The sequence below is a fragment of the Stegastes partitus genome, unplaced genomic scaffold (assembly GCF_000690725.1).
Source record: "Stegastes partitus isolate 25-593 unplaced genomic scaffold, Stegastes_partitus-1.0.2 Scaffold86, whole genome shotgun sequence".
Lineage (NCBI taxonomy): Eukaryota > Metazoa > Chordata > Actinopteri > Pomacentridae > Stegastes > Stegastes partitus.
The window spans coordinates 35,668-53,655 of NW_007577817.1; the positions used below are offsets into that span (position 1 = coordinate 35,668).

A 17,988-nucleotide genomic window follows, 5' to 3' on the forward strand; every position below is an offset into this window, starting at 1 on the left:
AGCAGGATAGTTTGAATAATCAGGAGACAGCCTCTCTCACCCTCTGGTCTTTACCTGCCCACCTCCGAGCCTCCAACGTCAGTAGTTTTTCCAGGCAGAGGATCTGTCATTGTTTTATCCTCGATATCTTTTCAGTAGGGAGGAAGACCAAAGCAGTATGATACTGCAAAGTATATGTTCTTTCCGCCCTTATTTGTACATCCTTTGGATGCAAATCTGTGAGGTGAGGCATCAGGCCTCAGATCAGCCTCTCCTCTGGGGGCACTTTGAGGACACTGCCCATTTCCAGCCTTGCACCAGCCACCTCCTGTGAACTGGGGCTATATGTGCCTTCTGACTGACGCTTCTTTCGTGCTGTCATGATGAGGAAAAACACCACCAGGATGACCAGTAAGACACACAGCGTGGTCAGCGGGATGGTCACTGCCAGCCAGGGAATTCGCTCCTTATGCTCCTCTTTCTGGAAGCACACAGAATATTATACATACATAATATGTTATGATATGTATACACCATGCACACACACAATAGATAGATAGGTGGATGATCTATTTAATTTTGCTTACTAGGTTGTTTGGGTTAGGGTTGCTTGGTTTGTCGAGTATCTTGACCCCTTGAGTATATCCACCCCTAAATCCCCGGGCTGTTTAAAACTGCAGCTAAAACTTATTTTCTTTGTGCCTTCTGGGTGAAGGGGTCCTTGGTCCTGCTGCTGACTTATCCCTCTGGCCTCCTTCCTCCCTGACCCATACTAAATTAAATCTACAACACAATAAACTGTAAGTCTAGTTATCTGAATACATTTTGAAGAGACTCAAAATGACTATGTGTCTCATTCTGCCACCCCCTGTGCTTTGAACCAAATCTGTCTATGTTATAGGTCATTTTAGACCATAGTTTCTGTGACAGCTGAAGGGACACATAGCCAATGTTCGGGAAAACATCTGTCTGTTACTTACATTGCTCTCACACAGCATTCCGCTGAATCCCGGCACACACAAACACTGAAAGTGGTTAAGTCTGTCCAGACAGGTGGCACCGTTGAGACAAGGATTGGACTCACACTCGTCTATTTCCGTCTCACACCTGAAACATATCAGGAGGGTTTTAACACAACGCCAACTGACAGAGCAGTAGCTCACATGCACCTCTGACCTTATCACTTGGATGTGGTTCAGACACACTTCACAGCAGGTGAGTGACGAGGAATGTGCAGAGGGCTGCTCTCACCTGGCACCTGTGTATCCTGGCTTGCAAGTGCAGTTGCCTCCAGAGTCAGCTCCTATACAAACCCCTCCATTAAGACATTTTGTGTTTGCATCACATGAGACTGGAGGGAAACGCCACCTAAAAGACAAACAAAAACACTTTCTGTTACAATCTACAATGTATGATTCTACAGCACGGCTGCAGCTAATGATCATTTTCATCATCAGCTAATCTGCTACTTAGTTTTTGAATGGATTCATTGCAAAATGTGAAAAATAACCAACATTTAGCATGTGAGCCCAAGGTGATGTCTTGCCAATTATATTTCTTTGACCAACCAATGAATTGAATTGTTTCAGTTGTATTTTATACTTTTACAACGAGGTGAACTGGAGCTGTTACCATAGTCAGCTGTGAAAAATAGATAACATTAAGGACTACACAGAAGGTATAATTTAAAAATTTGCGTTAAGAAATGAGCCTTTGTGCTACATCAAATCAAGTGCTCCCTTCTTAAAGGTCAATTGTTAGTTTAATGTAAAGATAATTTTTCTAGAATGAAAAAGTTTTACTAATTGTTTGTATGCTGCTGTAGCTGCTACTCTTATTTATTATCCAGTTACATTTATGTTTCATAAGTAGGTTTTCTGATTGCTTGTAAAGGAATCAGAAACAAGGCTGGTGTTATCACGAAGCTGGTTTTAAGTTGCAGTAAAACTGTTTTAATTGTAAAAGACTGATTTAACAGATTGACGCCTTAAAGTGACACCCTGACATTTACTTCCCGGTACTGAAGCTGAAAATTAGATCATCTATCGTTGTAGATTGTCAGTCATAAAGTCCATGGCAAGAACATGAACGCATGTTGACTGGTTGGCAGTGAAGACATCGTAACTCTCTCCACTGAGGCAGTTTCTTGTATGAGAGCGAAAAGGTCTTCAAGAACCATAAAGAAAAGTCCACTTGCCTTCTACTGAAGCACTTAGGATTAGATCATATATTTGTCCAATACTACAGTCCTGTTTTATCTTTGGTAATGGTGCAGTCATACTAATTTTGATAAGTGAAATGCTCTTGCATATTCTTACAAAAATCAGACAGGATAGGAAAACACAGGTGAGCTGTAAGCATAAACTTCTGGAGCACAGCCACTGAGAAAACATTGTACTTGCACTTAGTACAAGTAGGCAGTACCCTTTCATCTCTACTGTTTGTATTATTTTGGAAGTATCCCATTGGAAATCTTTTTTTTTTTTTGCTAACCTCCCCTGGTTTTATCTCTCACTTTGCTGCAGTGATGTACAGGCATACACTAGAACCTGTAACAATCATCAGTCATGCTGGTTATGGTCAAACTCAGGTTCTTCCACAACTTGTCTGGTACATGCCATCTCTCAAATTCCACACTTTCAGTTTGCTGTACAGAATTTTAATTAAAAAGTAGTCCTCTCTAAGATCAAGCTGAACCTTGCTGAGAAGTAATTAGAATTTATTTCCTAAACTGTTTTTGTTAAAATGAGATGCTACTACAAATCTAGACAAGACATTATAGAACTGTTTTCAGTGTGTCCCCATAAACGTTGGCATAAGAAATGTTTCTGTAGAAACTAAACATCTTATGACACAGCTGTTTTTGACTTCTGTTACTCCTGTGATTTTAAATTGGTTCATTGAAAGAAAAAGAGGTAACTCTGAAGAAAGCAATAGAAGGGTTGGGAAGTTGATTCACAGGGCGAAGCTGATGTTAGAAAATGTCATTTTAGGCAACTCCATATCAAAGCACTATCCTGACCTGGTGGCATGTGATGTGAAAAAATGTGCTGCAGAGAGAAGGTGTGTACTCACTGGCAGCGCTTGCCGATGTAGCCAGGAGGACATGAACATGTGTGAGTTCCCAACGTTTCCAAACAGACTCCTCCGTTCACACAGCTGAATTCCAGGCAGTTGTCCACCTCATCCTTGCAGTCTTTCCCTGTGTATCCAGGTTCGCAGTCACACTGGTAGTCAGCCAAGAGGTCTTTACATGTACCATAGACACAGGGAGCTGAAGAACACTCATTTATCTCTGTTTCACATAGCTCCCCCTCCCAGCCAGAGCTGCAGCTGCAGTTAAACTCATTAAACTGGTCCTGACACTGGCCCTGGTTGAGACAAGGTTGGGAATCACAAATTGGTGCACCTTGGCATCCTATGATTGGCTCGTGTCCACCCAGTCTGGAGAACCGGCTCATCTGAGGTGCAACTTGTACGTTTATGAGTGGCAGGTAGACACCACCCACTCTCACCTCCCCTAAACATCCAGTGTATTTTTCTGCAAGCCAGATGTTAGTGTCATTGAGGAAGTTGAGGTTGCCACTAACTCCAAAGCTGCCGCCAGCTCTCTGCCCATCTATTGTGAGGCGCCAGCGGGACACTAGCTGTGTAGGGTCCGCCATGGTGAGTTGGATGTGGTGCCACGCCCCATCGGCGATGGTCCTGTCACTTGTGAAGGCCAGAAGCTCTGCACCAGCTCCACTGTCCAGTTTGACCAGCAGACTAGAGTTGAGCAGACCCAGGCAGAAGACCTCAGCTCTGCTCTCGGCCCGCAACAAAATCCCATTCTCATCACGCGTTCGTATGTCCATGGTGATGCTGGTTACAGGAATCATAAGGGAGCTGTTGGCAACATACTGAAGAGAGTTGTCCTGAAAAATGGCTTCAGTTAAACCTGTGGAAAGACAAGATTATGTGAGCAAGGTTGCTGAAACTAACAAACTATTGTATGTCAGTTAGAAGTAAGTTCACGTTTTGCCTTGAAATACTGTTCTTTGGATTACTGTTTTGACTGCATTACCTTCTCATTGATTTTTGTTCTATTATACATTGTCTGTTTTCACAGTACTATCCTTGTCTCTGTGCAAAGAACCCTGTTGCTACTTGGAATCATTGGATTTGTTAGGTTTCTCTCCAGAATATAATATTATAAGGTTTTCCCTGACTATCCCTGATGATCTCACTGGCAGTTCTGGATTTAAAGTATTCAAGAGACTAAAAGTCCAGAAAACTATGGCCATTGCTGCTTTCATTTTATCAGTTTTTCTCCGCTTATGGAGTTTATGGATGGCAGCGCTGGTGTTTCAGTCTGCCACTTTGGTCTGGACTAAACTATGTCAAGAACTATTGGATGAATTGCAATGCAATTTTGTACAAACGTTATGGTCCCCAAATGAGGAAGTCTACAAACTTTACCAATCCTATTCTGTCATAAGTATTACACTGGCATTCCTTTCTTTGAATTAAATGTCTGGACATTCTCAGAGTATAGTTTAGATGGCACCCATTTTTCCTAACCCCCTGAAGATGAATTGCAATAACTTTAGGAATTCCCTGTCTTGTTTTGTCTAGGGCCATCATCTTTCTAATCATCTCATAGTTTAACTTGTGATTTATTCCAGCAAAAGAGAGAAAGAATTATGTTCCTAACTGTCTCAGCTATTGAGTTATAAAGTGGGAGTAGCAGTTCTTGGAGCAGCTGGTTCAAGAAGTATAGAGCTCATAAATTTTTACCACAGAAAATGTTACAGTTGGAGCTCTTCTACAGATCCTATCAGTATGAAACTCTCCAAGTTAATCTATCAGTTCTATTGATTATTACCTCTGTTTTCTTTGATAAGAAAAAACATTGAAAGTACAAGCTTGTGTACATAGAAATTTAAACTTTATTCTCCTTAATTAAATCCCACAGTGCATTTCTGTTAAGATTACTGAATTAATGACCTTAAAATTGTGTTATATAAACTGTAAACACACTCTGCAGTTTAAGTAATTTCTGTCAGATTTGATAGGCATTTTCTTGAAAGGCATCTGAGGTTCATGGGTATTGTAGCATTTAGACCTGAATGATGGAAAAAACCTAATTTTTCAGAAACAACAAAAAATTTTAAATGGATATCGACAATGCACAACCTATAAGGTTGGTAGGGCTTCAGTTCACTTCAATGGATTTTTATTCATATAACATCAAAACTTGACATATGTCATGTAAGGCTCATGACAAAAACCCAACAAGTCCGCCCTGAACAGTAGGAGGAAACCTCCAACAGAACCAGATTCAGGTTGGGAGGGCTGTGTGGACAGCCATGTATCTCTGTGTTCAGTAAAATACAAATCATTTTTAATGAAAACACTGAAACTGGAACACAAAATGTAAAAAGCTCTTTCTCCTTCTACAATATTAACAATTTTATTAGTTCAGTATGAAATTGCTGAATAGGCCCTTTTATTGCAGCATTGCACTGCACATATACTGGACTGATTCATGATCCCAGTACTGCTCTACAAATAAAGCAGCTACCATCAGCTCTATAATTGTTGTGCTAGTATTAGCAAAGTCTTTCTTCTCAGCACCTATTGCAGGACTCTTGACATTAGGGAGTCTCTCCTGTACTAGGGAGTGTTTCCTTTGATGTCACCAAGGGTCTATGGTTGGCAGAACTTTAAGTCTAATTAAGAGGTAAACAAGTACAGTTGACCTGGCCTGACTTGACATGCCCTGCCTTGGTGAAGAGAGTGATAATCACTGCGAAGGGATTACTCACACTCATAACCATCCTGTAGATCCATACAGCGCACTCCGTCAAAACAAGGCTTGTCGATGCACCACAAACGTGTCTCACACAGCCGACCTGAGTAGTTAATGGAGCAGTCACACCTGAAGTCATTCCAGGTGACCTGACACTGTCCACCATTGAAACAGGGCTCATCCTGGCCACAGACAAACACAAACGGATTAGACGATTACTTGCAAAGTCTCTCACCTGATTCGACCGCAGAGGTAAAAACTACAGAGAGGATTGAGCACTAACTTACAGATCAAAGAGACTAACAACCAGATCAATGTTAATAGGGTTGAGGCAAAACAGCCGGGCTATCAGATGGTTCTGCAATTAGCATGGGTTCAGTGTTAGAGCCATACACTGGCGAAACGTAACAGTTTACTTGAGGCTTTTCTTTAAAACTGAATGTTAGCAAGACAGAATTGGCAATGCATTCTATCTAATGACCATCCATGACATGGTTATAGTTGCTCTGAACAAGTATTAGTTGGATAAAGTGTTAGTCCATCTCTTTGCACCAGACAGAAATTTCTATTCAAAAGTACTGAATGGGCTGTAATTTAATTGTAAATAGTATTGTGGATGAACTCAAGTAACCATGGCATCTTTATATCTATCAACATGCCATCTTCAACTTGTCTAACACATAATTCACAACAGGAAAACTCTTATGCAAAAGACCAAATTCGCTTATAGCAGAATGATAATGAGGTGTAGCCAGACTTGTGTGCTGTATAGAAAATGTCTAAACTGATGAATGGTGGATTGATTTAGTTGATTACATGTAATAGTAAAAACCAATGGGAAGCATTTGCCCAACAATGGGGACTCCACCCTATTGTGCAACTGATTAATACATAATTATTTCCAATGTAACACATCATATGGCTTCCACATACAAATAGATCAACTCTGTCTCTATTAGCTTTACAAAACCCAAAACTTTCATGTCAGAAATGTCCTATTGCCCAAGTATCTTCTTCAGCCAATGTGATTAAATCAGAGTTCTTCATCCAATTTTGTTGAAACAAATGATTGCCAAGACAGCAATGATGTTGTTACTGTCTTGAGAAGCAGTATTTGTAATTATATGGACAACAGATACGATTGTAGTGCAAATACTTGATGTTTCCTAGATTTCTGGGATTAAAAGGACCTTGGCCCAAATTATGTTTGAAATTTCCATAGATGCAGCATGGTGGTGGTAGCATCATGATCTCAAACCAACTGAAAATTTGTAGCTGGACTTAAAAAGAGCTGTTCTTTCACAATCCCCATGTAACCTGACAGAGTTTAAGACAATTTTGCAAAGATGAATGGGCTAAAATTGCATTGTGCAGATGTGCAAGGCTGATTGATACCTATCCACACAAGTCAATGCTATAATTATAATCATGAATATAATTAGATTGGTCATGATCAATGTTCGAAAGGAGCAACTTTATATACACTGTATAGGTTAAGCCTATTTCTACCTTTCACAAGATCTAGTCAGAGATGCAGCTCAACTCATTTTTGCATGTACTGTAGTTAAAGTAATGATCATGCAGCTGATTGTATAAAATATTTCTTTTTACCTTGCATGTGTTATCACTTTTGCATCCCAACAGCATGTTCTCTTCTATGCTTGCTTGGTAAGTCTCTTCCCCCTCTGGGTAATCCTCAGTGGCCAGATGCTTGTGGTCCAGTCGAATGTCCTGCAAGCAGCCCTTGAAGTTTCCACCCCATGCGTTCATATTCTTGCCTGCAGGCAGCCCTCCAACATACACTACATCCCCGGCCTCTATACTCACGTTCCCTAAGGCTCGATGATTCCCTGCTTTGGGGAAGACCACATGGCCATAGTTAACCTTTAAAGTCACCAAGTTGTTATTCCCATCAGTGACTAAATTGGCTTCTGTCAATAGTGTGGTGTGAGGGCTGTAGATAGCAACAGTGCCTTCCTTTAGATAGATGGTCAGGTAGGGCTTTTCTTCTCGGCAGAACTGCAGGAGCAGGCCGTTATGTTTAAGGGAGCGTATTAAGAAGGAAATAGTAAAGTTGTCTCCATGGGTTTCAGAGATGTTGAAGGCAGAATAGCTGGTCGTGTTCTCATGGCCGAGTGTCCAGGATGGGAACTCTGAGGTGGGTTTGGAAGGACAAAGTTGTAAATGTTTAATTCCAACATACTGGGACATGATACAGATACATCTCAAATAAGATATACTCAAGTGGACACCTGTGAGGCAGTTCTATAATTTCTTGTGTGGCTTTTAATGAGGAGTGAAATTTAACATTACTCAAGAAAGGTATTAAAATTCAAACTTGATCTTTAAAATGAACAAGACACATTTCTCTGGATTATTGAAGCTCTCCTTTTTCTCATTCAAAAGTATGAGTATCTTTGTCACTGCTGCTATTTTACATCGTATGTGAAGCACTTTAAATTTTTATATTGTTGAAAGGTATAAGCAAAGTAAATCTGTCTGGCCTTTACCATTCTTTCTTTATTTTTCTTTGTGTAATTTTAGGTTTTGGTAGCAATCATTTATTGTTTATAAAAGTTGAATTGAGAACTGCTTGAGCCTCTAGAGAAAATGATAAGCATGCACTGTTTTTACATCCTCAAAATTGCCTTAATCATTAAGAAGTCCTTTTATAGCTTTTGTTTGTTTTAATAGTAGCAGTCCAAACAACTGTAAGCACTAACTCCAGTACAGAGTGGAGGGTGTAAAGAAGTTTAGACTGTGATACATTCAGCTTTATCCAGGTATAATATTCATATTCATTGGGTGCTCTTTACGAGGAAGTTCAGATTTCAATCATATATTTATTTCATCACATCCTCACTGAAAAAACAAGAACACCACTTAGGATACGTGTTTGTAGCAAAATATTTCCATGAACTGAGAAAGCAGTTATTGTGTATATATTGGATTCTTATATTGCCGGAGTAACTCCAAGAAAATTTTACGTACTCTATAGGTGCAAAGTAATTTAAGTAAGTTCATAATGACAATTATCATTGCAAAAGAAAACAAAAAAAAAAAATACACATGCGGTACTGTTACCTTTTTCACAGTGTTGTCCGTAGTAGGGTCGATGACAGTAACAGCTGGCATGAATCCACATGTCCATACACTGTCCATGCTGCATGCATGGGTCATCCTGACACCAGTCTTTTTTGGTACATCCCAGTTCCAAGCCCGTATTCTCCTCTCTGATGAGATCCTGAGGCAGCAGCAGCTTATGGTCAACCTGAAGGTCTTCCATACAGCCAAGGAAGCCCTTTCTACTGGACAAGTTGGCCAAATATTCCTGTGGTGCCCCTCCTACATACAGCTGTTGAAAGGAGCTGGGTTGAAGAAAGATTAGATGATTGTGACCCTCATTTTTCACCTGGCAACCCTGATCACAGCCATGTCCTTTTACAGTCAGAACCAGTCTCTCATCCATGGTCACAGTGACCTGGTGCCATTCTCCATCATTGACTCGGCCGGGGTAAATGGCCTGTAAAACCTTCCCTGATTTCACCTTGGCCTGGAGGGAGCCCTCAGCAAGCTCCAGGGAGATAAAGCGCTCCAGGGTGCCCCGATAGTACAGCACCATGTTAGGCAGAGTGCTCCTGAATCGAAGCTGCATGTGAAGCCCCTGGTTGTATTCATCCATCTGTTGCTTTGTCCTGTTCTTCAGAACAGGCAGCTGCATGTGGACGTAGCCCTCAGAGTTGAAGGAGAAGGTGGTGGAGGTGTTGCAGCGTTCTCCAGTCCAGCCAGGCGGACACAGGCAGGTGTAACTGTGTACGCCATAGTCTGTTAGGATGGGAACACAATCTGCTTCATGCTGACACTGGTGCTGCTGGCAGCCAACCAGCCTGACGTCACAGTCTCGCCCACCCCAGGGCTCCTGGCCTGGCTCTGGCACAGAGCAGTGACACCAATAGGAGTTGGCAGCATCTTCGCACGTGGCACCATTCTGGCAGGGACTGCTGTCACACTCGTCGATGTCCACCTCACAGTGTACACCTACAAGGGGAGACACTGACGTTCAGTGCTACAACTTATTCAGAAACATTTATTCAACTTTGCTTTAGCTGCCAAAACATTTTATTTACACAGAAATCATATTTATGTTAATAATTCAGCAACAGAAATATTTTTAATCAAACACACGAGAGAACTGAGCAGCCTGGAAAGTCAAAAACATTTAAAGACTTATTTAGATACAGAGCTAAGTGTGCACTCAGAGACAGATTAACAGAGCGTTTTAGGGCAAAGTCTGAAGGAGGAAATGACTTGAGGAAATAGCTGTTAATCGAACAATTACACATCAATAAGATTTGTTGTCCCCCTTAACACAATTAAATCAGTGTTTTTCCTGCTGATTGTATCAGCTAGGCGATGACATACTGCACTGTATGCATGTCAGACAACCTTGTACCACGTACACACTTTGTGCAGGAAATACAGTCTTTCTACCTGGTGGTCAAAGTCGCCTCATCAAACCGCATTCAAGATTAAGCCGTGGCAGCAGCAGTCAGCTTGCATTAACATAGTCCTTTAAAATACACGACACCCAAGGAACCCTAAAGCTGTTTGTCCTGTGTGTGCCAAGACTCCACCCTCATACACGAGCACGGAACTTTCTTCCATTGAAATGTAACATTAAAAAGTGCTGTACCATACTGTACCTGTCAGCCACCAGAGTCCACAGCAGCAGCAGAGTAGCAGCAGCATCAACCTGCTTCCTCCCATGATCCACTGAGGTGACTGCCAACACACTCCTCACAGTGGGATGACACAACAAGGTCCCCCTTCTCTCTTTCTCTCTCCCTCACTCTTTCTCTCTCTTTCTCTTTAGTTTACAAAGCAGAAGTAGTCCTCCTCTCTGTACCAGGCAGACAGGCAGAAGTGATTATGAAGCAGTCCTGTTCTCCTTTTTTTCCTTCTTCTCTCTCCCTCCTCCATCCCTCCCTGAATTCATCCCTCCCTCCCTCACACCCCCTGCTCCTCTTCCGTCTGCAGCTCAGCCCTATCAGAGCGGTAAGCCTCCAGCCTCCAGCTGGCTCCTGTCAGTGTTTGACAAGAGGAATGTAGTGCTGCAGTCCCCTCCCTGCTCTGTGTGCTGACTTGTGGAGGCCCACTAGCAGTAAAGAGCCAGCAGGAGGTGCTGCAGGTTCAAAGCTTCAGTTGGGCCAGGTCGGAACAGGGCAGGATTTACACATGGAGTTGATATTCATTTTTCAAATGAGTTTTGCAAATGTTTGATTATCACATTTTTCTGTTGCTTGTGAAAAAACTCATTTACTTGAATGTTCTGAAATTATTTTTAAACCTATGAGCAAATAAACCCAAATTCTTAGTCTGACTTTGACTTTGACACAAAAAAGACTGATATATGATTTTTGTTTTGATATATTTATATATTAAAGTATATAAACCTCAGAATTCATATTCTGAATATTTAAAAAATGTAGTTTAACTTTATATTAATTCATTTTTGTTGTGGTATATGCTTGTCAGATGTGGAGAAATAAGGTGTTTTATTTATTTGACTAATTCTAATTTATCCCAAACACCATTGCCTTTCATAGTGTCAGCACTCGAATTCCAAATATTCAGCCAGAGTCATGAATGACTAAACAATATACTTTTTCTTCAACAAAGACGAACAAGCAGCCCTGCAACAGATGGTCTGGCCCCCACACAGCCAGTCAGTCAGCCAAGGATTACATGAACAGAGAGAAGACACTGAAAAAGACTAAATCTATAAAATAATTGCAGCAATTTCTCCAAGATTCTTGAAATAGTCTATCTGCTAAGCACCTTGAAAAACTGTATTCAAGTGTACTGAGGTAATCTGATTCTATTTTAAAGGCCAATGGTACTTACACTAAATGTTGCAGTAAATGCATCAGAAGTTGTAGTGTTGATACTTCGGAATGAAAAAGAAAAAAATCTGGATATACAGTAAATGAAGATGTTTCTTTTTTGTCATGTGAGCTGTAATTTACTGAATCCAGTTAGAAATGTGTGCAACTTTTGCTCATGCTTATGGACATGTAAATTAATAAACCTAAAACACACATCTGTTTTACCCAAAACCTTTTTTTTTTTTTAAATCAACCTTTAAAAACTTAGTCAAACTAAAGCTTCCCACACTATTAATATGACCCAAGTAAAATGACATGGGCACAGCTTGGCTTAAGTTCTATTGCATTAACAGCTTGTTTGAGCTGTAACCACCTGATCACATGTGACATGCTGAACAAAGTTAACAGGATAATATTTTGTGCTATATGGAGTTTCCCCTTTCTTTGCCTGTTCTTTGCCATTTTTACAGTGGCGTGAACCAGAGCAGTTTTATACAGATCAGTATATAAAAGTCCTTGTTTTGCTCAAACAGTTTTTTGTATTGACTTTTTTCATCAGGCTTTGTTTAGGCTTCTGTAAGCAGCTTTGCTATAATCTTCTCTTCCCTTTACAAATTTCTTAGGAGACCCCTGTTTAATGCCCAAGATGGACGCCTGACATATGGCACCTTTTATTGGCTTTGTTATTTTCTGCTATGTTCCTCCATACCATATGCCCTCTCATCCCTTCCTCTCCTCTGCTCTGCTGCAACTTCCACGTCTCATCCTCATAATGCTGATAGCAAATAAGCTTCTCATTTGCTGATGAGAGCTTTTGGCTGAATTCCTCACTTCTGAGTCCAGATTTTTGTTTTTCAAGGTCAGCTTTTGGTGTGGATCTCTCTGTTTTTAGTTATGCTGTGACAAATCTCCTCTAATGAGGAATTAATACCTTGGCTGGCCATGAGGAATGATCAGCAGGAGCAGGATTAACCCTTTATTGTTTGGCCAAGAAGATTCGAAGGCCTGGCGTGTAGGTTGTCTGTCTACCCTGGTTTCCACTGAGGATGTTCAACTCAGTTCAGATCAAATTACTATGGTCCCCCAAATGGAGGATCTTTACACCACTTGGCAAGCAAAACCAGTGAAAACACAAGGGGTAACGGAAAGGTCAAAGTTCTGTAACATTGTTAAGAGTACTTGTGTTTTGTGGAGGTAAAACAGAGTTGTCTTGTGACCTAATAAGGATTTCAGAGGTGAATGTAAATGGACTGCATTCTAATTTAATGCAATAGCATTACAATTAAATGGAGATAAAGGTGATTCAAGAGTGTAAAAATGTTTACTAAGATTATTGGAATCGGCCTTGTTAACTGTGCATGGAATTTAGGGAAAACATACCTTGTTGTTTTCGAGTAAAATTCATTAATAAAATTAAGAAAATTTCATTAATATTTTTTTTTTTTCTAGTTGTTTAACCATGTAAATCTAGTCAGTTTAACCCTGTGAACTCTTGGCTATTTTCAGGGTAACTTCACTATTTAGTTATTTTTTCCATCACAGTCTAGGCTACACAGGTCTTGCATCAGTTGATATAATAATTGTTACAGGTCATATTAGTCATTATACCAAAAGAGGATTACATTGTATCATGAATTTGTTGTTTTTTTTTTACATCCATCTCACCATAAAATGCTGGAAATAAACATATTTTTTCCTAACTGTGATGGGGACATCATCAGGCAATCTCAGCTATGTGGTCTGGAAATAATAAGGTATGTACTTTATCTTAAACGGTCTTTAAATAGATAACAGTTTAAAATTTGCGTTAAGTTAATTTGAAAAGATGAGTTGATTCCACTAAACCACTGTACAGTGCTTTTTTAAATAGTTATGTACATTGCCAGGCTACTGCCCACCACCAGTTGTTTTAATAGCCCTCTCTCTGCCATGTTGCCCAATTAATTCCTGTCCTGCACATTAGCTTGCTGAATCAACAAACTCGTGAACTGGTCACTAATTGTAAGACTAACTGTGAAGTCTGTGTAAAATAACACCATCTACCAATTCTGTCACTTTGAACATCTTTCAGCCTGGTATAAAGTTCTGAACTCTAGCCATGTGTTCAGTTGTACTCATGTTCAGCTTCAGTAATCGGTGTGACAGCTGTACAAGCTCACAGATCACAGGTCCAGGCAGCAAGTGTAATGTGTGACAGCGCCTGTCCTTGGTGCATCCAGAGGAAGAGCAGCTCAGAAAAGATGTTTTGTTAGGAGATAAGATTAGAAGAGCCGATAAGAGGTTTCTCCTACCTGTGAAGCCATCTGGACAAACACATTGATAAGAGTTGACCAGATCCTGGCAGCTTCCTCCATGCTGACACGGAGCAGACTCACACTCGTCTACATTGACTGAGCAGTTGTCTCCTGTAAGAAGAACATATTAATGAGATTTGGTCGAGGTGCACTTCAGCTGATTTGAGTTAATGAGTAAATGTACCACGAATCTCAAAGCTTTTAAATGTAAATCTGGCTCACCAATGAATCCTTGTAGACAGTGGCAGATGAAACCAGCAGCCACTTCATAGCTGAAATTAGCTGTGCTGAGTTCAGGAAGCATCCCATAATTCAGGACATTTGAGCGCTGGAAACACTCACCCCCATTGTCACAGGGATGCTGCTCACACTCATCTATATCTATTTGGCAGTTCTCTCCCTCGTAACCTGGAAGACACACACATATCCCAATATTACATGCCTTGAATTTTTATTTTATTTTATTTTTTTCCTTTATTTAACCAGGTGGGTTTTGGCATGTTAAAAGAGTTATTGGTTGCTGTAATCTTTCCTTTTGTCCATACAGGTCATAAAGTGATCTTTGACATTCTCACACAAACTGTATACACCAACACAAAAATTCACATTTCATCTGAACAAGCCAGTTCTGTCAATATGTAACAATCTGATTTTATCTTTCTATGGCAGCTGGAGAGAAAATAGAAGAAATGAAAGAGCAAATTTCATTGCAAAGTCAATATGACTTGGAAAGGTGCCTATTTTATCCATCTCATATCGTTATATTAGCAACAGATGAACAGCTTTTTTTTTTTTTTTTAATATAAAACTTGGTACTTCTAGGGCAGATTTTCCACAAAATACACATGTGGAGCATTTGCACCAGGGCAGAAAAGCTTCTGTTCTGGTTCACAAAACTAAATTCAAACCATTATTTAGAATGGAACAGTGGAAAAGGTCTGCAAATAAAAGCATTTTACAGCATTTGTCTTGCATGTGGGCTGCAAGGTGGCACAGTTGATAGCACTGTTGCCTCACAGCAAGAAGGTCGCCGGTTCGCATCCCAGTGAGGGCACCTGCGACTGCTTCCCGGTGTGGACGGCCCCAATGGTCGCGTTTCCCACAATCCCTCAGTGCCATGCCATGCTTCCTTTAGTCTAGTGGTGTGTGTGTGTGTGTGTGTGTGTGTGTGTATCTGTGCGCGCGTGTGTGTGACTGCATGTGCTATATGTGTATGCATGGAGGGTGGGAAGGAAGGGTTTCCTTTTTTAATATTCTTGAATGTTGTAATGTTTTTAAATGCTGTAAAGCACTTTGTATTGCTGTAGTGTATGAAAAGTGCTACATAAAAAAAATTTGATTTGATTTGATTCGACTTGCTTAAAACAAATGCTTGTTATCAAGAGATTCTTTACTAGAAGATTCTCCATCATCCCCACCTTTATAATTAATCATTAACAGCTGTAATTGAAGCAATCATTGTCAGACTTTGTAGGAGCTTTGTCCATGCATACCATGGACAGTGCCCAGAGACAATGGGAAGTTCTAAATTCTCCAGAAACCATGTGCTATTTCAACACACTGAGCTCGACACACTTCAGGAATAATCACTGATAATTCATTCTATGACTAGCTGCTATGTCTTGTAAAAAGTGCAAAGCACAGCCAGCTTTTCAGTGTTCAACATGAGGGACAATTCAACTGACTGCATAGCAGACTAACATGTACTTATTGTAGTATGACTAGAACAGGATGGGCATCCACTGTCCACTTTCAAAGGCTGCATTGGTCATGTGAAAACCATGAAGTGGCCTTTAATGTCAACCAGAAAAGAACAGCTCAAGAATGCATGCCAAAGTTTTTGGCCACTCTGTTTCCTCCACATGCTCAGTTGACCAGTCACAGATCTAAAAAGGCAGGAAAAACAGTCTGTAAAAATCACTGTCACTGATGCATGTGTTACAACAAGCCCCTGTGTCATGGCTCTTGATGGACATTCTGTATCTGGCTGCATTCTGTGTCAGTTATGTGTGTTACGTCGGACAAAACTAGGAGATAGAACAGGCAGAGTCGCATCGTGTATTAGGCATTTCTGCTTTATTTTCTACTTTATTTTTTTTGTGCTGCTGGTTTTAGCTGCCTTCCATTGAAAAAAGTTGTCCGTTCAAACAAGATTCAGTAGATTTTTCCACGAGTCACACAAGGGTCTAATCGTATAGTTTCCAGAGAACATCAACAAATTAAATGTGAGATGAATTTTGCATCCTCTTAGGACCTGCACACACTCATTCACAAACACAACTATAACGACAAAAATCACAGAAGACTGTACACGTCTGCATCTTTCCCTCATGCTTATCTATCAGTTGTTATAGATCATTACAGCCTTAAAGAATTTAACTAGTTTTTATACAATTTTGACTATAAATGGTGACTGAGATTCCTGCTCTTACCCCTGTTTAGTCCTCCAAACACAATGGTCAGATTATTTACATCTTCAGTTTGATTTATATGCGGAAACCTCAAACCTCAAGGACACATTCTTCATGTGTGCAAAACATAGTTTTTTGGATGTTTTTTTTCCCCCCTTCATTTAAACATGCATTTAATTTTATGATTTCAGCTCAGTGACCAAGTAGAGCCCTTGATCTGTGATAGCAGTTGGCTTATAACAAATTTAATGCGGAACCGCAGCATACCTGGCCAGCAGAGGCATGTGTACTGGTTGATTCCCTCCAAGCATGTGGCTCCATGCTGGCAGGGGTCAGAAGCACATTCAGGAACATCCTCTTGACAATGGTCACCTACAAACCCTGTCCCTTCACAGTCACACTCATAGCTAGAAAAGAGCAGACACACACACACACAAGTCAGTGTTATAGTGCATACTACATATTCATCTGATTTTCTCTTTATTGTGTGTGTGTGTGTGTGTGTGTGTGTGTGTGTGTGTATCAACTACTGAAAAATTAAAACATTAGGAAGGGGTAAAAGGGCATATCTATTTTTTCCAGTGCAGGAAAGAGGTTACTTAGGTTTTACTGAGCAGCAGCCACAGTAGCTCCAAGTGACAACAACCAGAGGAGAACTGCTACACAATGATGTCAGTTACAGCTACATTTCCCTGTTAGTTAACATTAGCAACCTTCAGCTACACCAGATGAACAAAGAAGGTAGTATTCAGTCAAAGTATTTCATTACACAAAGAAAATGTATCAATGTATTAGAAGTATAAACACTCACCACACAAAAATTAACCCTCTCATTGTCCTATACATTATATCATTAAAATCTAATGAATAATGAATCAGCAAAAATTAACTAATACACAACTGGTAAGGTAGCTATTGAGGCTAAAACTGTTTTTTGTATTGCCTGTTAACATTTCTGTTGTAAAGGTTGACATTTTAACATCGGGGTTGATGGGAATTGATTTGATCTGGAGTTAACCTAAAGTGGCTATTCGAGGAACTGCAGTGTTTGGTACTTTGGCCTTGGCTTCATATTTTAAACCAAGAGGTTGTCGCTTATAATGTTTAAATGGGGCCTTTAATGTCTTTCTGCTCCAAAACTTCAATATCACCCACTGTTTTTGCAACCATTTATCATTCAACTGTGAAACACACCATCGTTCCGCACTCCCTGGTGTTCCAATCAGTGTTGCTACTGTACCGGGTATTCTCAGCATCTCCAGCCATCTAATGACTCATCACAATGACTGACAGTAAGTGGATTAATTCTTATCCCTGGTCAACTTTAATGTCTGCCATACGGTCTAAGCCAGACAACAACACACTGCTGGATGACACATCGGCCTTACCAGGCTCATCATTAAAGGGAAACATAAACACAGCCAGAGTTATTCTCTGTTATATTATTTTGCCATATAATAATAATAATAATAATAATAATAATAATAATAATAATGGCTGCAAGGTGGATTGGTGGTTAGTACCGATGCCTCACAGCAAGAGGGTCGCCGGGGTCTTTCTGCATGGAGTTTGCATGTTCTCCCCGTGCAGCGAGGGTTCTCTCCAGGTTCTCCGGCTTCCTCTCATAA

At 40.4% G+C, this 17,988-nt stretch overlaps 1 protein-coding gene across 1 annotated transcript in view; it reads right to left on the reverse strand.

Moving 5' to 3' along the window:
• Positions 1-238: 238 nt before the first annotated feature.
• LOC103353841 (protein crumbs homolog 1-like) overlaps positions 239-17,988 on the reverse strand; it is a 30,982-nt gene continuing 13,232 nt past the window's right edge. Inside the window, exons 4-13 of the mRNA XM_008277002.1 lie at positions 16,628-16,767; positions 14,172-14,357; positions 13,947-14,060; positions 8,855-9,808; positions 7,382-7,923; positions 5,787-5,952; positions 3,055-3,916; positions 1,231-1,347; positions 960-1,086; positions 239-460 (exon numbers count right to left, since the gene is read on the reverse strand). Coding sequence (XP_008275224.1) covers positions 239-460; positions 960-1,086; positions 1,231-1,347; positions 3,055-3,916; positions 5,787-5,952; positions 7,382-7,923; positions 8,855-9,808; positions 13,947-14,060; positions 14,172-14,357; positions 16,628-16,767 — 3,430 coding nt within the window. The remainder of the gene's footprint in view (positions 461-959; positions 1,087-1,230; positions 1,348-3,054; positions 3,917-5,786; positions 5,953-7,381; positions 7,924-8,854; positions 9,809-13,946; positions 14,061-14,171; positions 14,358-16,627; positions 16,768-17,988) is intronic.